Source organism: Podarcis bocagei (genome assembly GCF_964188305.1).
Source record: "Podarcis bocagei genome assembly, chromosome: 16".
Lineage (NCBI taxonomy): Eukaryota > Metazoa > Chordata > Lepidosauria > Squamata > Lacertidae > Podarcis > Podarcis bocagei.
Genome location: NC_138142.1, coordinates 41,989,383 through 42,006,403, shown reverse-complemented (window position 1 = coordinate 42,006,403; position 17,021 = coordinate 41,989,383). Strand labels below are relative to the sequence as shown.

The window sequence follows — 17,021 nt, the reverse complement described above, 5'->3', positions numbered from 1 at the left end:
CGAGAAGGCCCTCTGCCTGGTTCCCTGTAACCTTGCTTCTCACAGGGAGGGAACTGCCAGAAGGCCCTCGGAGCTGGACCTTCTGATCGGCAAGTCCTAGGCCTCTTCAGGGGTGCAATTCCTTGGCCAGCCAGGCTGCAAGCTGAATCGGGACTCCTGAAATATGCTGGGAGCCAGTTCCGACTGCAGCCTGCCCTAGACAAAGGGAACTCGCACCCGGCCCATCAGCATCATTTGCTACTCTTCCAAATCTCCCGTAGAAACTGATCGCGGAGAAGGTTTTGGAGGATGAGGCCTTCCACAAGAAACTCTCGCACGCAGCTTTGGCCCGGTCCCAGCGGAAGCAGCCTTTGGGCACGAGGAAGGAGGACGCTGGCGGCAGCGGCGATCGAAGGGGAGAACTTCCTTGCACCGGAGAAGCTTTCCATCAGCCGCTGGGGATCCCACGCCAGGAAGGAGCCGCTGGGAAGTTCCCAGAATATCCCCCCGAGGAGCCACAGGAGCTGAGGAGCGAAGGCGGCTCCTCCGAGGAGTCCTTATCAGAAACCTCTTGCCTGAGCTATGCTTTTGAAGGTAAGTGGAACGAGGCAGCCTTTATATCTCTCTTTAAAATAATAATTTCCCCTTCCCCTCCTTTGCTGTTGTCCAGCAAGCCCATTCAGAGGTAGGCTGCCTCTGGAGCTGGAGGTTCCATTTAATTTTCAACGGTTGGTCGGCTTCTCTTCCTTGACGCTTTAGAAGTCATCTTAAGATGGTGGGCAGCCCCATACCTAGTAGCGCTGAGTTCATTCAGTTGTGAGGACTAGAAACCTTCTCCACACACAATATAATTTTTATCGCGTTTCCTTTTTTTTTTTTTTTTGCAAAGTAGCTTAAAATTAAAGAATCAGAAATCAGGAAGGCCTAAATTTTAATAAGGAATGGGGGGAATTTATAACTTATCTCAAAGAACATTGTAAACAGTTGAAATCGTTGGATTGGAATACCGCTTGTAGTTTAATGGTGAATTTTGAATACAGTGGAGAGACAAAAGATTTGGATTATAGTCGTGCCTTGGAAGCCGAACGGAATCCGTTCCGGAAGTCCGTTCGACTTCCAAAATGTTCAGGAACCAAGGCGTGGCTTCTCATTGGTTGCAGGAAGCTCCTGCAGCCAATCAGAAGCCCTGTTGGACGTCCGGCTTCCAAAAGAACATTGGAAAACCGGAACACCCACTTCCGAGTTTGCAGCGTTCAGGAGCCAAAACGTTCAAGACGCAAGGCATTTGAGCGACTTCCAAGGTACAACAGTATTATAAAACAAGCAGGAGAAAATTATTAACAATAGGACCCACAAAGGGGAGGAGGGAATTCCAGAGATTCCTTTGAATCTTGTTTTTATGTTGTATGCTGGACATGTGACTAAAATTTTAGTCTGAAGAACCAAATAATTTTTTCCCCAAAAAAACTCCAGCAGTTACATTGTTTCATGTATTGACTTCCTGAGAATGATGGTGATGATTATATTTATATAACTGCCTAGTCCAGGCATAGGCAAAGTCAGCCCTCCAGACGTTTTGGGACTACAACTCCCATCATCCCTAGCTAACAGGACCAGTGGTCAGTCTCAACATCTGGAGGGCCGAGTTTGCCTATGCCTAGCCTAGATGTTAGATTAGTGTGCGTAGATATCTACAGCTGTAGAAGTGACTGTTACCTTTGACAATAAATGGTTGACTCTGCCGTGTGCTAACCCTCTTCCAGGAGGTAATCATGAGGACTAGTGCCTTTTGTTTTTTGGTAGGGTAGGTTGAAATAGCTTACCCACAGCTGCAATCTTATCTGATGCTGGGGCTCCTGCGGCGGTGCCATCGTTGGGGCGTTGTCTAGGGAGGAAGAGAATGGGGGGAGGGAAGGTACGAGTCAGACCCTGACCTCTGCAGCCATCCATCCGGGAGGGTTTAGCCTCGCAGCGGTTCTCAACCTGTGGGACCCCAGATGTTGTTGGACTACCACTGCCATCATCCCTGAGCTCTGGCCTTGCTAGCTAGGGGTGATGGGAGTTGTAGTCCAACAACATCTGGGGACCTACAGGAAAGGCTGGTTTAGAAAGAGGGCCGGTCTTCTCCTTACTTTCTGCCTCCCGGGTCTTCAGTCCCCAGCCCGGATTTCAGCTTCCACGCCAATGAGCACCTGGAGGTCTACGTCTCGGCCTCCGAGAGCCCGAACCACTTCTGGATCCAGATTATCGGCTCGCGCACCTTCCAGCTGGACAAGCTCACCCGCGAAATGACTCAGTACTACGACAGCGGCCTTTCGGTGAGGGTTTGTGCGGCGGGGGAGGCCCCTGGCGTGGGGGAGAGGAGGGCACCCCCTTCGTTCCCTCGCCCGCCCGGTCTGAACTCCGGGTCCTTTTGCAGTGCTAGTGTGTGGGTGTGCCTCTGTTCCTCATGTAGCCTTCTTAGACTTTACCGACTGGTGGGGTCTGCGTTGCTCCCAGGAGGGAGAAAGGAAGTCAAATGACACCGAGGTTGATTCAGAGAAAGAGTTTATTCTGCTCTCCGGATAGCAGAAGGCACTTGTGTGGTCAGTTCACAGCAAGTCCAAAGAAATGAGAGATTCCATTCAGTACAGTGGTGCCCCGCAAGACAAACGCCTCGCGAGACGAAAAACTCGCAAGACGAAAGGTTTTTCGTTTACGAGTTGCTTCGCGAGACGAATTTCCCTATGGGCTTGCTTCGCAAAACGAAGCTTGCCCCCGCACCCCAGACCTCTTTTGAAGCAAGGGGCGGCGGGGAGAAGATCGCTTCTACCCGTTGCCAGCCCTGCAATCTCCGGGGACAGAGGGGAAGGCGCACGCGCGCCTTCCCCTCTGTCCACGGACACCTTTTGAACCAAGTGGCGGCAACAGGGAGAAGTGATTCTCCCCGCTGCCCCTTCCCTTGCTTTAAAACAGGTCCGGGGACAGAGGGGAAGGCCCGCGGCGCTTCCCCTCTGTCCCCGGACGGTCTCCGTAGGAACGCATTGATTGATTTTCAATGCATTCCTATGGGAAACCGTGCTTTGCAAGACGAAAAACTCGCAAGAAGAAAAAACTTGCGGAACGAATTAATTTCGTCTTGCGAGGCACCACTGTATATATATCCTCCAGGCACCCTCTCCACCCTTCCCCAGGAATCCAGCCACATAAGCTTATACACGTAAGTTGACTTCACAGATGTTCCTGCTCCTGTACTCTTAACCATAAAAGGGTGTTCCTGTTCCTGTATTCCTTATCTTGGGGTAAGAAGGGCACCAACTCTAAGAGCACTCCTGGAGCCGTTCCCGGGTGGCTGACAAGGTCAGTGTGGTCAGGATGTAAGATAAGTCCCAGATGTGTCATCCCTGCTCCACTTTGGAACTGACAAGGCCATTCATTAGGCGTCACGGACTGATAGAGAGCTCTGTTTATACAGCTGGGTTCCTGTTATACAAGAGCTCAAGTTAATGGTGTTTAGCTCATGCACCTTTGGAGAAGGGAGAATGGGATTTTGGGGCCCGTTTCAGACTGACTGCACAATCAGATTTTAGATTTGGGAAACCTATTCCTTCACTCAGGCTCCCCAGCCGGAACCCCTGAAGGTGAACGTGGGGGACATTGTGGCCGCCCCGTACCCCGAAGACCGCGCCTGGTACAGGGCCAGAGTCCTCGGCACCTTGGGCAATGGAAACATGGACCTCTACTACGTGGACTTTGGTGACAACGGAGAGGCTCCTTTGGAGAAGCTGCAGCCGTTACGGTGAGGGAGGAAAGAGGCTGACACCTCGAACCTGCGTCCCGATTCCTGGGTGTTCGGATGCTCCTTTAAAAAAAGAGGATTTACCGTAATTTTCACTCCGTAACACGCAGTTTTTTCCTCCTAGAAAGGGCAAATGTCTGTGCGTGTTATGGAGCGAATGCCTAAGATGGCGGGGGAATCTGCTGCAGTTGTGAGCAGTCCGTGGCTTGCTTTGAAACAGCAAAGCGGGTGTAAGCGGCTCCTGTCAGCGAGCCGAGCCGGGGAGGAGGGAGAGAAGCAGAGCGGGGTTGGCTGCTTTAAAACAACCCCGTGCTCTCTGTCCCTGCCTGCAGTTTTTTGCTGTCCGATTTTGGATTAGCCACTGTAGGGGCTGTGTGTGTGTGTGTGCTTGAGCTATCGTTCTCCTCCTCTCCCAGCGCCCCTGCGCTCTCCTGCGACTTTAGGATACTCGTGTGTGTGTAAGAGGGATCATTCTCCTTCTCTTGCTTCCCCTTCACTCTCCCAGTGCCCCTGCGCTCTCCTGCGACTTTAGGATTGATACTCTGTGTGTGTGTGTGTGTGTGTGTGTGTGTGTGTGTGTGTGTGTGTGTGTGTGTTCTCCTTCTTCTCTTGCTTCCCGTTCACTCCCCCAGCGCCCCTGCGACTTTAGGGCAACTTTAGCATGGATCCACATGGATCCTCAGGATTTTTGCATTGGGCTACCCCAAACTCACCGTCAGATCACATGTCTGTGGCCACAGCATAAACCACAAAAATCATTCATCCATTGTTTCATTTAGAATATTTTTTTCTTGTTTTCCTCCTCTGAAAACTATGTGCGTGTTATGGTCTGGTGCGTGTTATAGAGTGAAAAATACGGTAATCAACTAACCTGTTGGATATTAAGAAGTGCATTCATTTCTGTGGCTTCATTCATTCATTTCAGGCTTCCTCAACCTCAGCCCTCCAGATGTTTTTGGCTTACAACTCCGATGATCCCTAGCTAGCAGGACCAGTGGTCAGGGATGATGGGAATTGTAGTCTCAAAAGATCTGGAGGACCGAGGTTGAGGAAGCCGTGGTGTAAGGCATTGTTATCCTCCTGTTTAGGCTCCCCAGAGCAGGTTGTGAAAACCCGGCCGCAAGAGACATCCGCCCCGCGCATTTAACGCACCCTTGCACCACTTTGAACATGAAATTTATTATGGTCAGAGACCATCTTGAGAAACACAAATGGAACTACAATCCCAATAGCAAAACAAACATTTAAAACAATCTACAACAATGGATTTTAAGTTTAAAAGTGGGATAGGCATATCAAAAAAGACCCCTGACCATTAGGTCCAGTCGTGGCCGACTCTGGGGTTGCGGCGCTCATCTCGCTTTACTGGCCAAGGGAGCCGGCGTACAGCTTCCGGGTCATGTGGCCAGCATGACTAAGCCGCTTCTGGCGAACCAGAGCAGCGCACGGAAACGCCGTTTACCTTCCCGCCGGAACGGTACCTATTTATCTACTTGCACCTAGATGTGCTTTCGAACTGCTAGGTTGGCAGGAGCAGGGACCGAGCAACGGGAGCTCACCCCGTCGCGGGGATTCAAGCTGCTGACCTTCTGATCGGCAAGTCCTAGGCTCTGTGGTTTAACCCACAATGCCACCCGTGTCCCAGCAATAGGCATAAAAACTTTAAAATAGACTACCTTAGAGAAATGACCCAAAGTCGCCCGTGGATCCGGGTTTGGGAATTTTCTTAACAAACTAGATTGAACTGGGGGGTGGTCTGCACCTACAAATCTGTGTGCAGAATCTGGCGACAATTTGGGTCGTCTTGTGGCCTTTGCCTAAAAGGAGAAGATCAAATTTTTGCTTTACCAGGAGGTCAGCAAGCCTCACCAGCAGGGGGTCAACGGTTTCTCTACGTGTCTCAACCCTTGCACCACTTTTAAGACTGTAGCTTGTTAAAGGTGTTGTTCTGTGTTGGGGTCCCGCTAACGACACTGGGCACCCTTTGCAAACCGCAGTTCCCGGGAGGAACCGGGACAGGTCTGGAGAGCGTTTTAAACGTCTGGTGTGGATGCATTTGCGGCCAGACATCTGTAGCCTGAAAAGGAGGAGAAACAGAAGGGGAGGGAAGGGAAGAGGAAGAAAGCAAGCTCAGACCCCGGATCTTAAGGGGAAACGATTCCAGGTAGCCTGATGGAACGGCTGCTGCGAGGTGACTGGTCTGTCTGTGTCAAAAGCCAGATTGGCATCTCTTGGGAGCCGAGTGGGGAGGAATTTCTCCTCCCCTAGTGCCAGCAGTGGCAATTTTAATCTGAAATATTAGCCGCAGTGCTTCACCCGGAGCTCAGAAACTGCTCGTGCTAATGGAATTCCCTGGTGGCTGAGTATTGGAAAGGGAATCAGTTACCCACTAGGGGAGAGTGGTTATGTAAGCTTTCAGAATATTTAGAATTAGCCAAATTGGCAGATATAACAAGACAAAAACCAAAAAGTGAAGTGAAAAAGGAACTGGAGTGTCTAAATGAATACCTTAAAAGCTGAGGTTCGAGGACAGAAATCTGGCCGAGTCTGGAATAACCTTGTGAAGTGAAAGGATAAGAAAGAGGGATTTATATCTAGATGCTAGGATAGAGATGATCAGGAAAACAGGTAGACACAATGAGAGATAAAGGAGGTGCTGTGGGATTGGTGGAAGTCAATGTCTAACATGTAAGATAGATTTGTGTGGTTTTTTTGTTTTTGAATGTTGGTTTTTGTGTTTTTTTGTACTGTTATTTTTTGATATTTTTCCTGTTGTGGTTGTTGTTTGGAAAATACTAATAAAATTTATTTTAAAAAAAAAATTAATGGAATTCCCTGTCGCAAAATGCGCCTGGAGCAATGGGAGTTTCGACCGCTGCCTTTGTGGCAGCGGCAGCCAGTCCTTTGGCAGGCTGTGCGTTTAGCCTCCCCCTCCTCTCTCAGCACCCCAAAGCAAGTGAAACTGGTCCCCTTCTGAAGGTTTAAGTCCTTTCCCCGCTGCTGTTGGCTCTTTTAAAACCGTGTGTCGAGGCGTCTGGGAGGGTTCTTGTTCCCTGGAAGTAAGCATAAGCTCCCGTTTAAGGCCATGGTGGTTAAGACCTATTCCCCGTCTTCTCTTCTCCCAGGAGTGACTTCCTCAGCCTCCCCTTCCAAGCGATAGAATGTGGCCTTGCCGGAATCGCTCCAGCGGGTGAGTTGCAGGCTCAGGAACCACCAGCTTGAGTCTTCGTCGGCTCAGGCACATCTACAGAGGATAAGAAACCTAGAAACTCCAGTGGGTGCAGAATGTCGCAGCGAGGCTCCTTACGGGGTCCCTGCCATGGGAGCATATTCACCCAGTGCTTTTCTAGCAGTGCTGGCTCCTGGTGGAGTACAGGGTCAGGTTTAAGGCGCTGGTTTTGACCTTTAAAGCCCTATGCGGCCTAGGACTCTTGCACCTACGGCACCGCCTCTCCTGGTCTGCCCCACGGAGGACCTTAAGGTCCACAAATAACAACATTTTGGAGGTCCCAAGTCGCAAGGTGGTTAGGTTGGTCTCAACTAGGGCCAGGGCCTTTTCAGTACTGGCCCCGACTTGGTGGAACACTCTGTCCCAAGAGACCAGGGCCCTGCAGGACTTGACATCTTTCTGCAGGGCCTGCAAGACAGAGCTGTTCCACCTGGCCTTTGGTTTGGATTCAGTCTGACCCTTATGGTCTTGATTTATGGGCTACTTTTAAAATGAGGCTGCATTTTAAATTGTATTTTAACCTGTATTTTAAATTGGTTCCCCCCGCTTTCCCCCCCATTGTTTTTACTGTGCTTTTATTGGTGTTAGCCACCCTGAGCCCAGCTCTGGCTGGGGAGGGCGGGGTATAAATAAAATTTATCATTATTATCATTATTATTATTATTATTAAAGGCCACCAAAGCCTACTAGCCGCAATGTTCTCCCTCCACTCTCAGAGGTGAATCGCTTCTGAAACGCTGGGAATCGCAAGTGGGGAGCATTGCTGCCACGCCTGGGTCCTGTTTGCGGGATTCCCAGAAGAGGCAACTGTTTGGCTGCTGTAAGAACAGGGTGCTGGATTGGGTGGGGCTCTTATGTTCTTAACCAAGTCGTCCTGCAAAGCAGGCCATGGAACCAGGATATACAGGTGAAACTCGAAAAATTAGAATATCGTGGAAAAGTTCATTTATTTCAGTAATGCAACTTTAAAAGGCAAAACTAATATATGAGATAGACTCATGACATGCAAAGCGAGATATGTCAAGCCTTTATTTGTTATAATTGTGATGATTATGGGGTACAGCTGATGAAAACCCCAAATTAACAATCTCAGAAAATTAGAATATTAACTGAAATCAGCAAAACAAGGATTCCAAATAGAGCAATATTGGACCTCTGAGAAGTAGAAGCATGCATATGTACTCAGTACTTGGTTTGGGCCCCTTTTGCATCAATTACTGCCTCAATGCGGCGTGGCATAGATGCTATCAGCCTGTGGCACTGCTGAGGTGTTATGGAAGACCAGGATGCTTCAATAGCAGCCTTTATCTTGTAAGCCGAATTACTGAAATAAATGAACTTTTCCACGATATTCTAATTTTTCGAGTTTCACCAGCAACATGCTGGTGATAAAGACAAGTCCAGTCCACCCTGCTAAAAGGTGTCGCTGCCCCTAGGAAGTGACAGTCGGAACTTTTAGCCGATAAAGATCTACAAATTACATGCCTGGTAGTCAGATTTGCTCTGGCAGCTAAGAAGCTCCATTCCAGCTCCGTTGCTGCTTTCTTCCGTTCTGTTGATGCTTTCTAATTTTAAAACTTTATGCTGCAAATTTTTAATGCTGTAAAATTTCATAGGCTATGCTGTGTGATTTCAGAAGAAAGCCTTGCTCTTGCCCTCTGCTGTTTGTTGTAAAGGCCTCCGGCTACACACTTTTTTAAGCCAATAAAAATAAAAGTTGAGCAGCGCGGGAGAAGGAAACTTGATTGCCAAAGGCCTGAGTTAAAAGGCCGCAGACTGGCAAGGACGGTGCCAGGTACATCTGCCCGAGCAGAGCATTCCTAGGGCACAAGGGTCCCACCACCAATAATGCCCCGCTCTCGTGTTGCCACCCTCCCCGCACCGCTTGGTTTGGGGGCGCACAGTTTTAATCTGGCAGGGATCCCCCTTCCAGGGGAGACGCGCTTAGGATGGGGCCGCTTGACCTTGATGTCTTTTTGCTTCCGTGTCTTGAACAGGAGAGTCTTGGTCCGAAGCTGCGTTGGACGAGTTTGACCGCCTCACACACTGCGCCAAGTGGAAACCGGTGCTGGCGAAGATCTCCAGCTACCTGCCTGCTGGGAGCAGCACCTGGCCTCACGTCAGATTGTACAATACCACCAGCGGGCAGGTAGGGCACGGTTTGTGTGGCGCCGTTACGTGGTTTGAGCGTTAAGATCTAGTAAAGGTAAAGGGACCCCTGACCATTAGGTCTAGTCGTGGCCGACTCTGGGGTTGTGGTGCTCATCTTGCTTTATTGGCTGAGGGATCCGGCGTACAGCTTCCGGGTCATGTGGCCAGCAGGACTAAACCGCTTCTGGCGAACCAGAGCAGCGCACAGAAACGCCGTGTACCTTCCCGCCGGAGCGGTACCTATTTATCTACTTGCACTTTGACGTGCTTTCAAACTGCTAGGTGGGCAGGAGCAGGGACTGAGCAACGGGAGCTCACTGGGGATTCGAACCGCCGACCTTTCGATCGGCAAGTCCTAGGCTCAGTGGTTTATCCCACAGCGCCACCCGCGTCCCTGTTAAGAACTTACAACAACTAAAAATCTTGGCCCAATATGGATGTACAGCCCAGGTTTGCTAGCACCCTATTTAACGGGCAAGGAGAATCGAGTTTGGTCAGGGGTGGGGAATTGGGTCCTTCACACAAACCACGAGCCCCTCTTTCCCCTTCCAATTTCAGGACATCGACGTCGGTGCAGAGCTGGTGCGGCTGGGCTACGCGGTGCAGTGCCTGCAGGATGGAGACGGCGGGGCTGGAGATGGGCCTGATCCGTTAGACAAAGGTGCCCAGCACAGAAGCTTGGTGAGTAATGGGGTCGGTTGATGTGCCCTCCCTTGCTTTGAATAGGTTGGGCCAGTGGCTCTGGGCTGTGGCCCGGCTCCAAATACTGGGAAACAAGATCCTAGTCCTCATGATTGCAGCCGAAAGCTTTGCTGTTGGGCTCTGGGTTCCAGGCAGGCTACCAAGTGATAAGACCACAAGATTTTAGTCCTTAGGATGGCAGCTGAAACTCTTGCTTGAAACAGGGAGTGGGTGGGTGGGGCAGGACGTTGGGGGGGTGACGTTTGCTGCGTCCCAAAGTCTTTTCTCTCTCTTTTTTAAAAAAAATATTTATTGGTTTTCACATATTGCATTACAATACAGATGTACCAAAGCCAACACCATTTCCTCTTCATCTCCCCATTACATTTACATTTCCTCAATCCATCATATTATTCTTTTCTCTTTCCTCCCACTTCCCTCCACCTCCACTCGATTTCCTCCACATTATACAATTAACAATAATCTTTGCATTTTGCGGTCTTCTCAAATCATCTGTATATTCTCATTATCTTTCCTTACTAATTTTTCTTCCATCCAGTACTTCACATTTTAATCTAGGCATATTAGCATATATATATATATATATATATATATATATATATATATATATAGCAATATCTTGCCATATATTCATCAAAACATTTCCACTCCTTTTTTTAATTTTTGATTCGACTGATTTCTTATTAGAGCAGTTAATTTTGCCAAAATTAAATATTCCTTTTGTTTACAAATCCATTCCTCCTTTGTGACTTCCACCTGTTCTGCATCCCAGAGTCTTGGCTTTGTCCATCCACGATGGCCGTGCTCTGCCTCCACGTTCAGAGGCAGAAACCCTTCTGAATACTGGTTGGTGGAGGGGGCAGAGGGTTCTTGCACTCTCGTTCTGCTCGCAAAGAGGCGTCTCATCGGCCACTGTGAGAACAGCATGCCAGACTCCTGAGCCATTGCCCTTACCCAGAAGGCTGTTTTTATGAGACGTTTTGGCATCGCAGGGGGTTGGCCTAGATGGCCGTCTGGGTCTCTTCCAACTCTATATGGCTTTATGAATCTGGAAGGAGCACCAAACTCTGTAAGCCATATTTCCAGGGGGGGGAAAGAGAGACAGGAAGAAGCTGCCAGGGCCCAATGTTTTCTCCTTCTGCATGTGCCTTGACAGCCCTTGTTTCGGCCCCTAGGGAGACACGACGGGGGTATCCCTGGAGAGCCTTCTCTCAGACACACAGAAGACCCCCGACGAGATGCCCCTCACTTTGTCCTGCCTCAGCCTTTCCGGTAAGCTCCTCTGTCCCGCCACGTGGGTTTGTGCACCGGTGTGCCCTGGTCACTTCCAAAAACAGGAACGCGAGGACACCGGAAGCCGCCTAAAGCTGACTTCTGGGCGCTTGGTCTGTGAGCCCCGTAGAGGCTCTCCGAGTACACACACAGCTCTGCCAGTCCCTGCTTTCGCACTCAAGCCTCATCAGTTCCCAAACAAAACCGTTTTCAGCAGGTGCGGAAAAGAGCACAGCGAAGGCGCCTCAATAGGCAGGGAGTTCCCACGATAGATTCTTAAAAACGTAGAGTGGGGGATCGCACCTTGAACCTGGCCAGGTAGCAAATCGGCAACCGGTGTGTTCACTACTGACATTTATATCCCAAGTTTCTCAAAATGACATTCAACGTTCTTCCTCTACCACCACCCCATCCTTTTTATCCCCACAACAACCCTTTGAAGTAGGTTTGTCCGAGAGACGGTGACACCCAGTCAGCTTTCTATCCCTAGTGGAGATTTGAGCCCTGGCCTAACCCACTAACCGTTAAGCCACACTTCCATTATATATAAATAAATCGCACCGCCATTTTCTTTTGTCATGGCCGCAATAAGGATGAACATCTCTGGACAGTAGTTTTCCTATCAAATCTTCTGCGCTATGGGGAGAGTCATTTATATTTTTCTCAGTATTCAGCTCAATAATTGCACTAACGCAGGGGTCGGTGTGACTCCCCTTCCCTCCCCCCCCCCAAAGAAAAACCCCAATGTGTGTTTCTTGTTGCCCCCAAATCTGCTCCTGCAGTCTGGGGGGAACTCAGGACCATTCAGGAGAGAGGAAGAAAGTTCTGGAACAATTTTATTATGTTGCATTGAATGCAACCCCTTCTCTATCCTGCACCTTGAATAACTCCTGACACAGTGTAAATGGAGTGTGTTGGGGTTTTGTTTTTTCACAGAGGGAATTAAAGCAAGAGACAGGCTTTGGCTGATTCCCTTAGAAAGTGTCCTGTCTCCAGGTCTCCAGCTTTGAGTCTTAGCAGCCCTTTGCGAAGGACGGCTGCTTCCGGTGCATGTTTAACGGTGCCAGGTTCAAGGAGTTACTACTAGCGAATAAAGCCCTTAACTCAGGACCAGTCTACCCACGAGATAGCCTTACCCCATGGGTGCCCTGGCAGAATCGGCACTTCTACAAGTGTCATCTACCACCCATTCTGCCCTTGTAAGAACTCAACATTTTAGCATGGCAGCAGCTGCACTTTGGAACTCCCTGCCAATTGAGAAGCGAAGCGCCTTTGCTGTACTCTTTTTTTGCCACCTGCTTAAAAACACGTGCATTTAGACAAGCTCTTGTTTTTACTATGTATTTTGTGGGGTTTTTATATTGTATTTTTATGTTGTGAACCAGGGGGCGCTCCCTGAGATCCACAGGTGCAGGGCAGTACGCAAGTTATTATTTTTTATTATTATTTATTGAATTTATATACCGCCCTTTACCAGGGCAGTTCACAGAATAAAACCAAGATATAAAACCACAAAATACATAATAAAAATAAAACCAATAGCTCCCCCCTATATTTTAATACTTATTTTATGAATATTAAAAGCATACTGGGAAGTTGATGCGAGTTTTAATCTGTCTTTAAGTATTTTTTAAAAAAGCTTTTCGGAATTCTTAAGATTGTTTCATACCAGTAATCTTTTTTTTTTTTTTTGTAAACCGCATTGAGGTTTTTTGCAACCAGGCAGTGTGTGTCTTTTGTGTGTGTGAAATGAACTCAGCCCTTTTCAGATGAGCCTGTTGAAGGACCTCGGGACGAGACGGAGCCCCCCCACTGCTTGGCATCCACCCTGGAAGGTCTCCCCCCCTCGCTGGAGTCCCTGCAGATCTCCCTCCCCTTTGCCACCCCTTCGGAGGGTTTCCCCTCCACCCTTCGCCCCTGTGAAATAGGGGGCGGCAGGGGGCGCTCCGATTCAAACCCGCCTCCAGAAACGCCTGCTCAGGCAGAGGCGGCGATGGAGTTGTCCCCTCTGCCGGACGTTGAGCTGTGGGCGGCCAAAGCGGATCAGGCGTCCACCCCCAGCGGTCTTGGCCAACCCGGAGAGGGGGCCTCATCCCCCTGGCTCTCGAGCGAAGGCTCCCCCGGCGTGGAGGACCTGTCAATCAGCCAGGCGGACAGCAGCACCTACTCTCCCCGGGGCTACTTCTACTACCTCTCCTCGTCCGGGGACACTTGCGATTCCTCGGTCTTCTACTGCAAAGGGTCCCCCTCTCTCGACGACGAGTCTAGTGGCACGTCCTGCAGCCCCTCCAGCCCCGTTTCTGAAGGCAGCGGGAGGGAAGGTACAGTCGTCTCCGCTTGAAGCGGCACTCCTGGAGGTGTCGAAGGGGGAGCACTGCGCTTGAGCCTGGTGCCACTGGGCACACTGCCTGCCACACACGGGATGCCAGCTTCGGTTGCCTTGATCACCTCTGCTTTGGGACGGCGGTTGTGTTCTGGAGAGCTCTGGGGGTGGAGGGGAAACATCCCTAGGTAAGAGACCGTGGGGGCCCCACCAGACTTTAAGTGTCAGCCCTTTTATTCAGAACCATGAGGACTGGGACCTTAGGTATTTGGGGGAAAGCCGCTACTTTTTATGCATAGATTAATCAACTTTCATTTAAGTTGATTGACCCGTGAAGGCTAATGGTAGTCATCGAGACTGGAAGTTGACACATGACCTCCTGTTAGGATTCTTGCTCCGTGTTTGCAGTTATGGGATTGTTTTATATCACATGACGGTGTGTGTTTTCATTCCACAGTGTGGGAAGTGACACAGACAGGATGTTTCGGTATTACTGTGTTCCGTGATGTGGGACTATTGTCCTTTGTTCTTTTTCTTTGCTGTCTGATGAGAAAGAGGAAAGGAATTAAGGCAGAATGCTCCGAGTGTATTATATGTAAATAATTAGCCAAAATGCTGTGCTGCTGAGTCTGTTACGCAAACTCCTAATACTCTACAGGATCCTTAAGCGTGTTAATTCCACTTGGTATCAGCCGCTGTGACGTTTGGGCTGGAGAAAGCCTTTGAAGCTCCCAAACAACCAGCCAGGAGGGAGAGAACATGCCAGTCAGGCATGTGTCTCTACCAGGGTCCTACACGCGAGTAGCACGATCCCAACACCTCCTTCAGCTTTTCCTGGATCTACCGAAGGCAGCCTTGTTTAGGGAAGCTTTTAATGTTTAATAGGTTATTGTATTTTAATATTCTGTTGGAAGCCGCCCAGAGTGGCTGGGGAAACCCAGCCAGATGGGCGGGGTATAAATATTATTTTATTATTATTATTATTATTACCGTACTCTGTGAAAGGGACCTTTCCACAGGCTATAGATTTCTTTTATGAGTTGCTGAGCTATTGCCTTGTCCTCAGCATCTTGGAAAAGCCACCCATTTTATATGTGATCAGCTAAAAATGACAAGCGAGGTTGCCTGCCCTCTTTGTTGCCCATTGCAGCAGCACCCACTCATACCCACGGGGGCCGCTTTGCTGAAAGATCTCCCATCCTCTGGTAGCACCGGGCACAGTAAGACTAAACAGCACGAGTCTCCAAGTCGGTGGTTGTCGGGCTCAAATCCCGGGTTTCATCCTGTGCTTCCTGTGGGGTTTAACGCACTCGCTCAAAGGGGCTTGCCCTCCTGGGGTGCTTTCTGAGCACATCTATACTCCCTGTGGCACATTGTCGCTGTTAATGGTAGCGCGAAACCCCCAGCAAACCTTGTCCTAACACTCACTTTTTCCCAACCTCTCTGCAGAAGTTGCCTCTGTCTCGGAGGCCGGTGAGCTCCTCCCGTTGGACAGTGGCTCCTTGACCCCTTGAGCTGCGCAAGTGGGGAGCCCCGATGTGAAGCCGGTGAGTTCCTGGGGTGCTGAGTCCCTGGGAGGCCCTTCCTGAGAGAGGAAGGATCGTGAGCGAGCAAGAACCTCGGTGCCCAGTCGATTGGCCTGATCCAGGAGTCTCTTCCCAAGTTCTCGCCTGCTCACTTTTGAGGGGCTTTAAATTTGCACACTTAACATTTCTATGTACCTGGCAAGTCTCCGAAACTTGGAGAAACCATTCGGGGAGAAATGGGCATCTGCTGTGCTGGGAAAAGGCTTGGCACGAAGGCAGCTGATTTGGGTATTAGAAGGAACGGGTGGCAGCTGTTTGTAAATCATGGGGAATTTGATCTCTCCTTCTCTTGTCCCCACTTTTGCTTCCAGATTTTCTGCCTGGGATTGAGCAGCACAGGGAATCGCCTGTTCCTCCAGCTTTGCTCAGTGACTCAGGAACATCCCGACTTCTTGACCGGCCGGGGGAAGTTGGCGCTTTCAGCGTGTCACCGCGTCCAAGGGGAAGGGGACACCTGTTGGCTGTAGCCGCGAAGAGCCTTACTTTTTTTAAGAAAAGACTTTTGCTCCTTCTCAAAGCTTGCAAAACTGTAAGACTTCGGCAGGCCCAGAGCTGTGTTCTATTCCGCGTGGTCACGGCTTTCCCAAAGGGGTTTCCGAGAAGGATCCGCATGTGCTGCTGTTGTTTATTTGCAAAGTTTTGTTAGCGCCGTTGCGGTGAAGGGTCAAGCGCTCCGTTGAGGATCTTGCCAACGCACAGATGCCCACCTGTGGGTTGAGACTCTGTCCTCTTGATCTTCGGCCGGTACTAGCAGCTGGGAGGCGAGCACAGCTACTAGAGTCATCGGTTTTTTTTTCTGTGGGTCAGCTGGCCTCAGCAGAGGAACGTTGCAAACCTTATTCTAAGTTCTGTTGGCTTCGCTAACTGTGCCTCTTTCCTCTGTCGCAGGGTGGGTAGGGAACCAACTGCAGCGACCTTCGTTCATCCGGTCTCTGTGGGTCACGTGTTTCCAGGGCCGTACCATTTTTCGGCTTGCCGAGGAGGGGGGACGGTGTGAATGCTCCCACCACACCCAGTCCAAATTCAATGCCTCCTTATCATATTGCGGAGCGGGCAGAGGAGTTCTCTCCTAGCGCTGTTGTTGCATTTGAAATGGAGGGGATTGTCCGCAAAAGGCTCTCCTATCCCCCAGCCATATCCTTAAATAGTTCAGCCCGGCAGGATTGCATCAGGTGACTTTTGTTGCATGTGTTCATGGGCTGCAAGACCATCAATTAGGCTAGGCTCAATGGAGACAAACCATCGTTAAGATGACAGGCTGAACGACAGCCGTCCTCTCACAAGGGTGGTTGTAAATGGCAGTGGCGATGGGCAGCTTGACGTTTCAGATATGGGAAGGGGTCAGGGAGGGAGGCTGAGTCCAGCTTAGAGCAGGGCGGGGGGGCCCTTTGTGCATCCAGATGTTCCCAGACTACAACACCCATCATCCATGGCCACTGGTGTGGATGATGGGAATTGTAGTCCGGCAACCTCTAGAGGCACAGAGGTGCCTCATGCCTGATCTAGAGGGTTGTTAGGAGCGGCAACGTGCCTCGGGCCATTTTGGCCCGGGGGGGGGGGTGAGAGAAGGGGTGCCCTCAACATCTAGCCCTACTGTGACACAAGTCTTAAAAACCTTAGGTTGAGCTCCATTCTTTTGTTGTTAAAGGGGGGTTGGCCTTTTCTCCGAAGCAAGAAGATTGTGTTGTCCAAAAGAGACCTCATTGCCTCCTGCTCCCAATAGGTGAGGGGGGTTTGCCCATTATTATTTTTAAAAAGCATCCTAGTTTTGGACATGGTGGGAGTTTTCATGTGTACGTCTGGGGGGGACAGACAAGACTGGGCGTCACACGTAAAAGTTGGAAGCTCCTTTGGCGCTGTGTCCACCTCGTCCCCCCACAAACAAAATGCAGTGTTTGAACTCAATGTGTGTTACATGCATTATTACATTGATTCTTGTTTTCCTCTTTAAATAAAGGCTCGTTTTTGGATTGTTCTCAAATTCTTGTCAGGAAGAAACCA

The 17,021-nt window shown here is 49.9% G+C and overlaps 1 protein-coding gene across 4 annotated transcripts in view; it reads left to right on the top strand.

Annotated features, from left to right (window-relative positions):
• TDRKH (tudor and KH domain containing) overlaps positions 1-17,001 on the top strand; it is an 82,616-nt gene extending 65,615 nt beyond the window's left edge. For 3 of the 4 annotated variants that reach the window (XM_081173540.1, XM_081173542.1, XM_081173541.1), the window contains 8 exons: positions 261-573; positions 2,134-2,297; positions 3,576-3,757; positions 6,883-6,947; positions 8,984-9,135; positions 9,696-9,818; positions 11,015-11,111; positions 12,881-14,274. In XM_081173540.1, the coding sequence (XP_081029666.1) occupies positions 261-573; positions 2,134-2,297; positions 3,576-3,757; positions 6,883-6,947; positions 8,984-9,135; positions 9,696-9,818; positions 11,015-11,111; positions 12,881-13,452 (1,668 nt within the window). In that variant the 3' untranslated portion in view covers positions 13,453-14,274. Of the gene's footprint in view, positions 1-260; positions 574-2,133; positions 2,298-3,575; positions 3,758-6,882; positions 6,948-8,983; positions 9,136-9,695; positions 9,819-11,014; positions 11,112-12,880; positions 14,275-14,883; positions 14,982-15,331 lie in introns of those variants that run through there. The other variant, XM_081173543.1, reaches the window with a different exon arrangement.
• Positions 17,002-17,021: the final 20 nt, after the last annotated feature.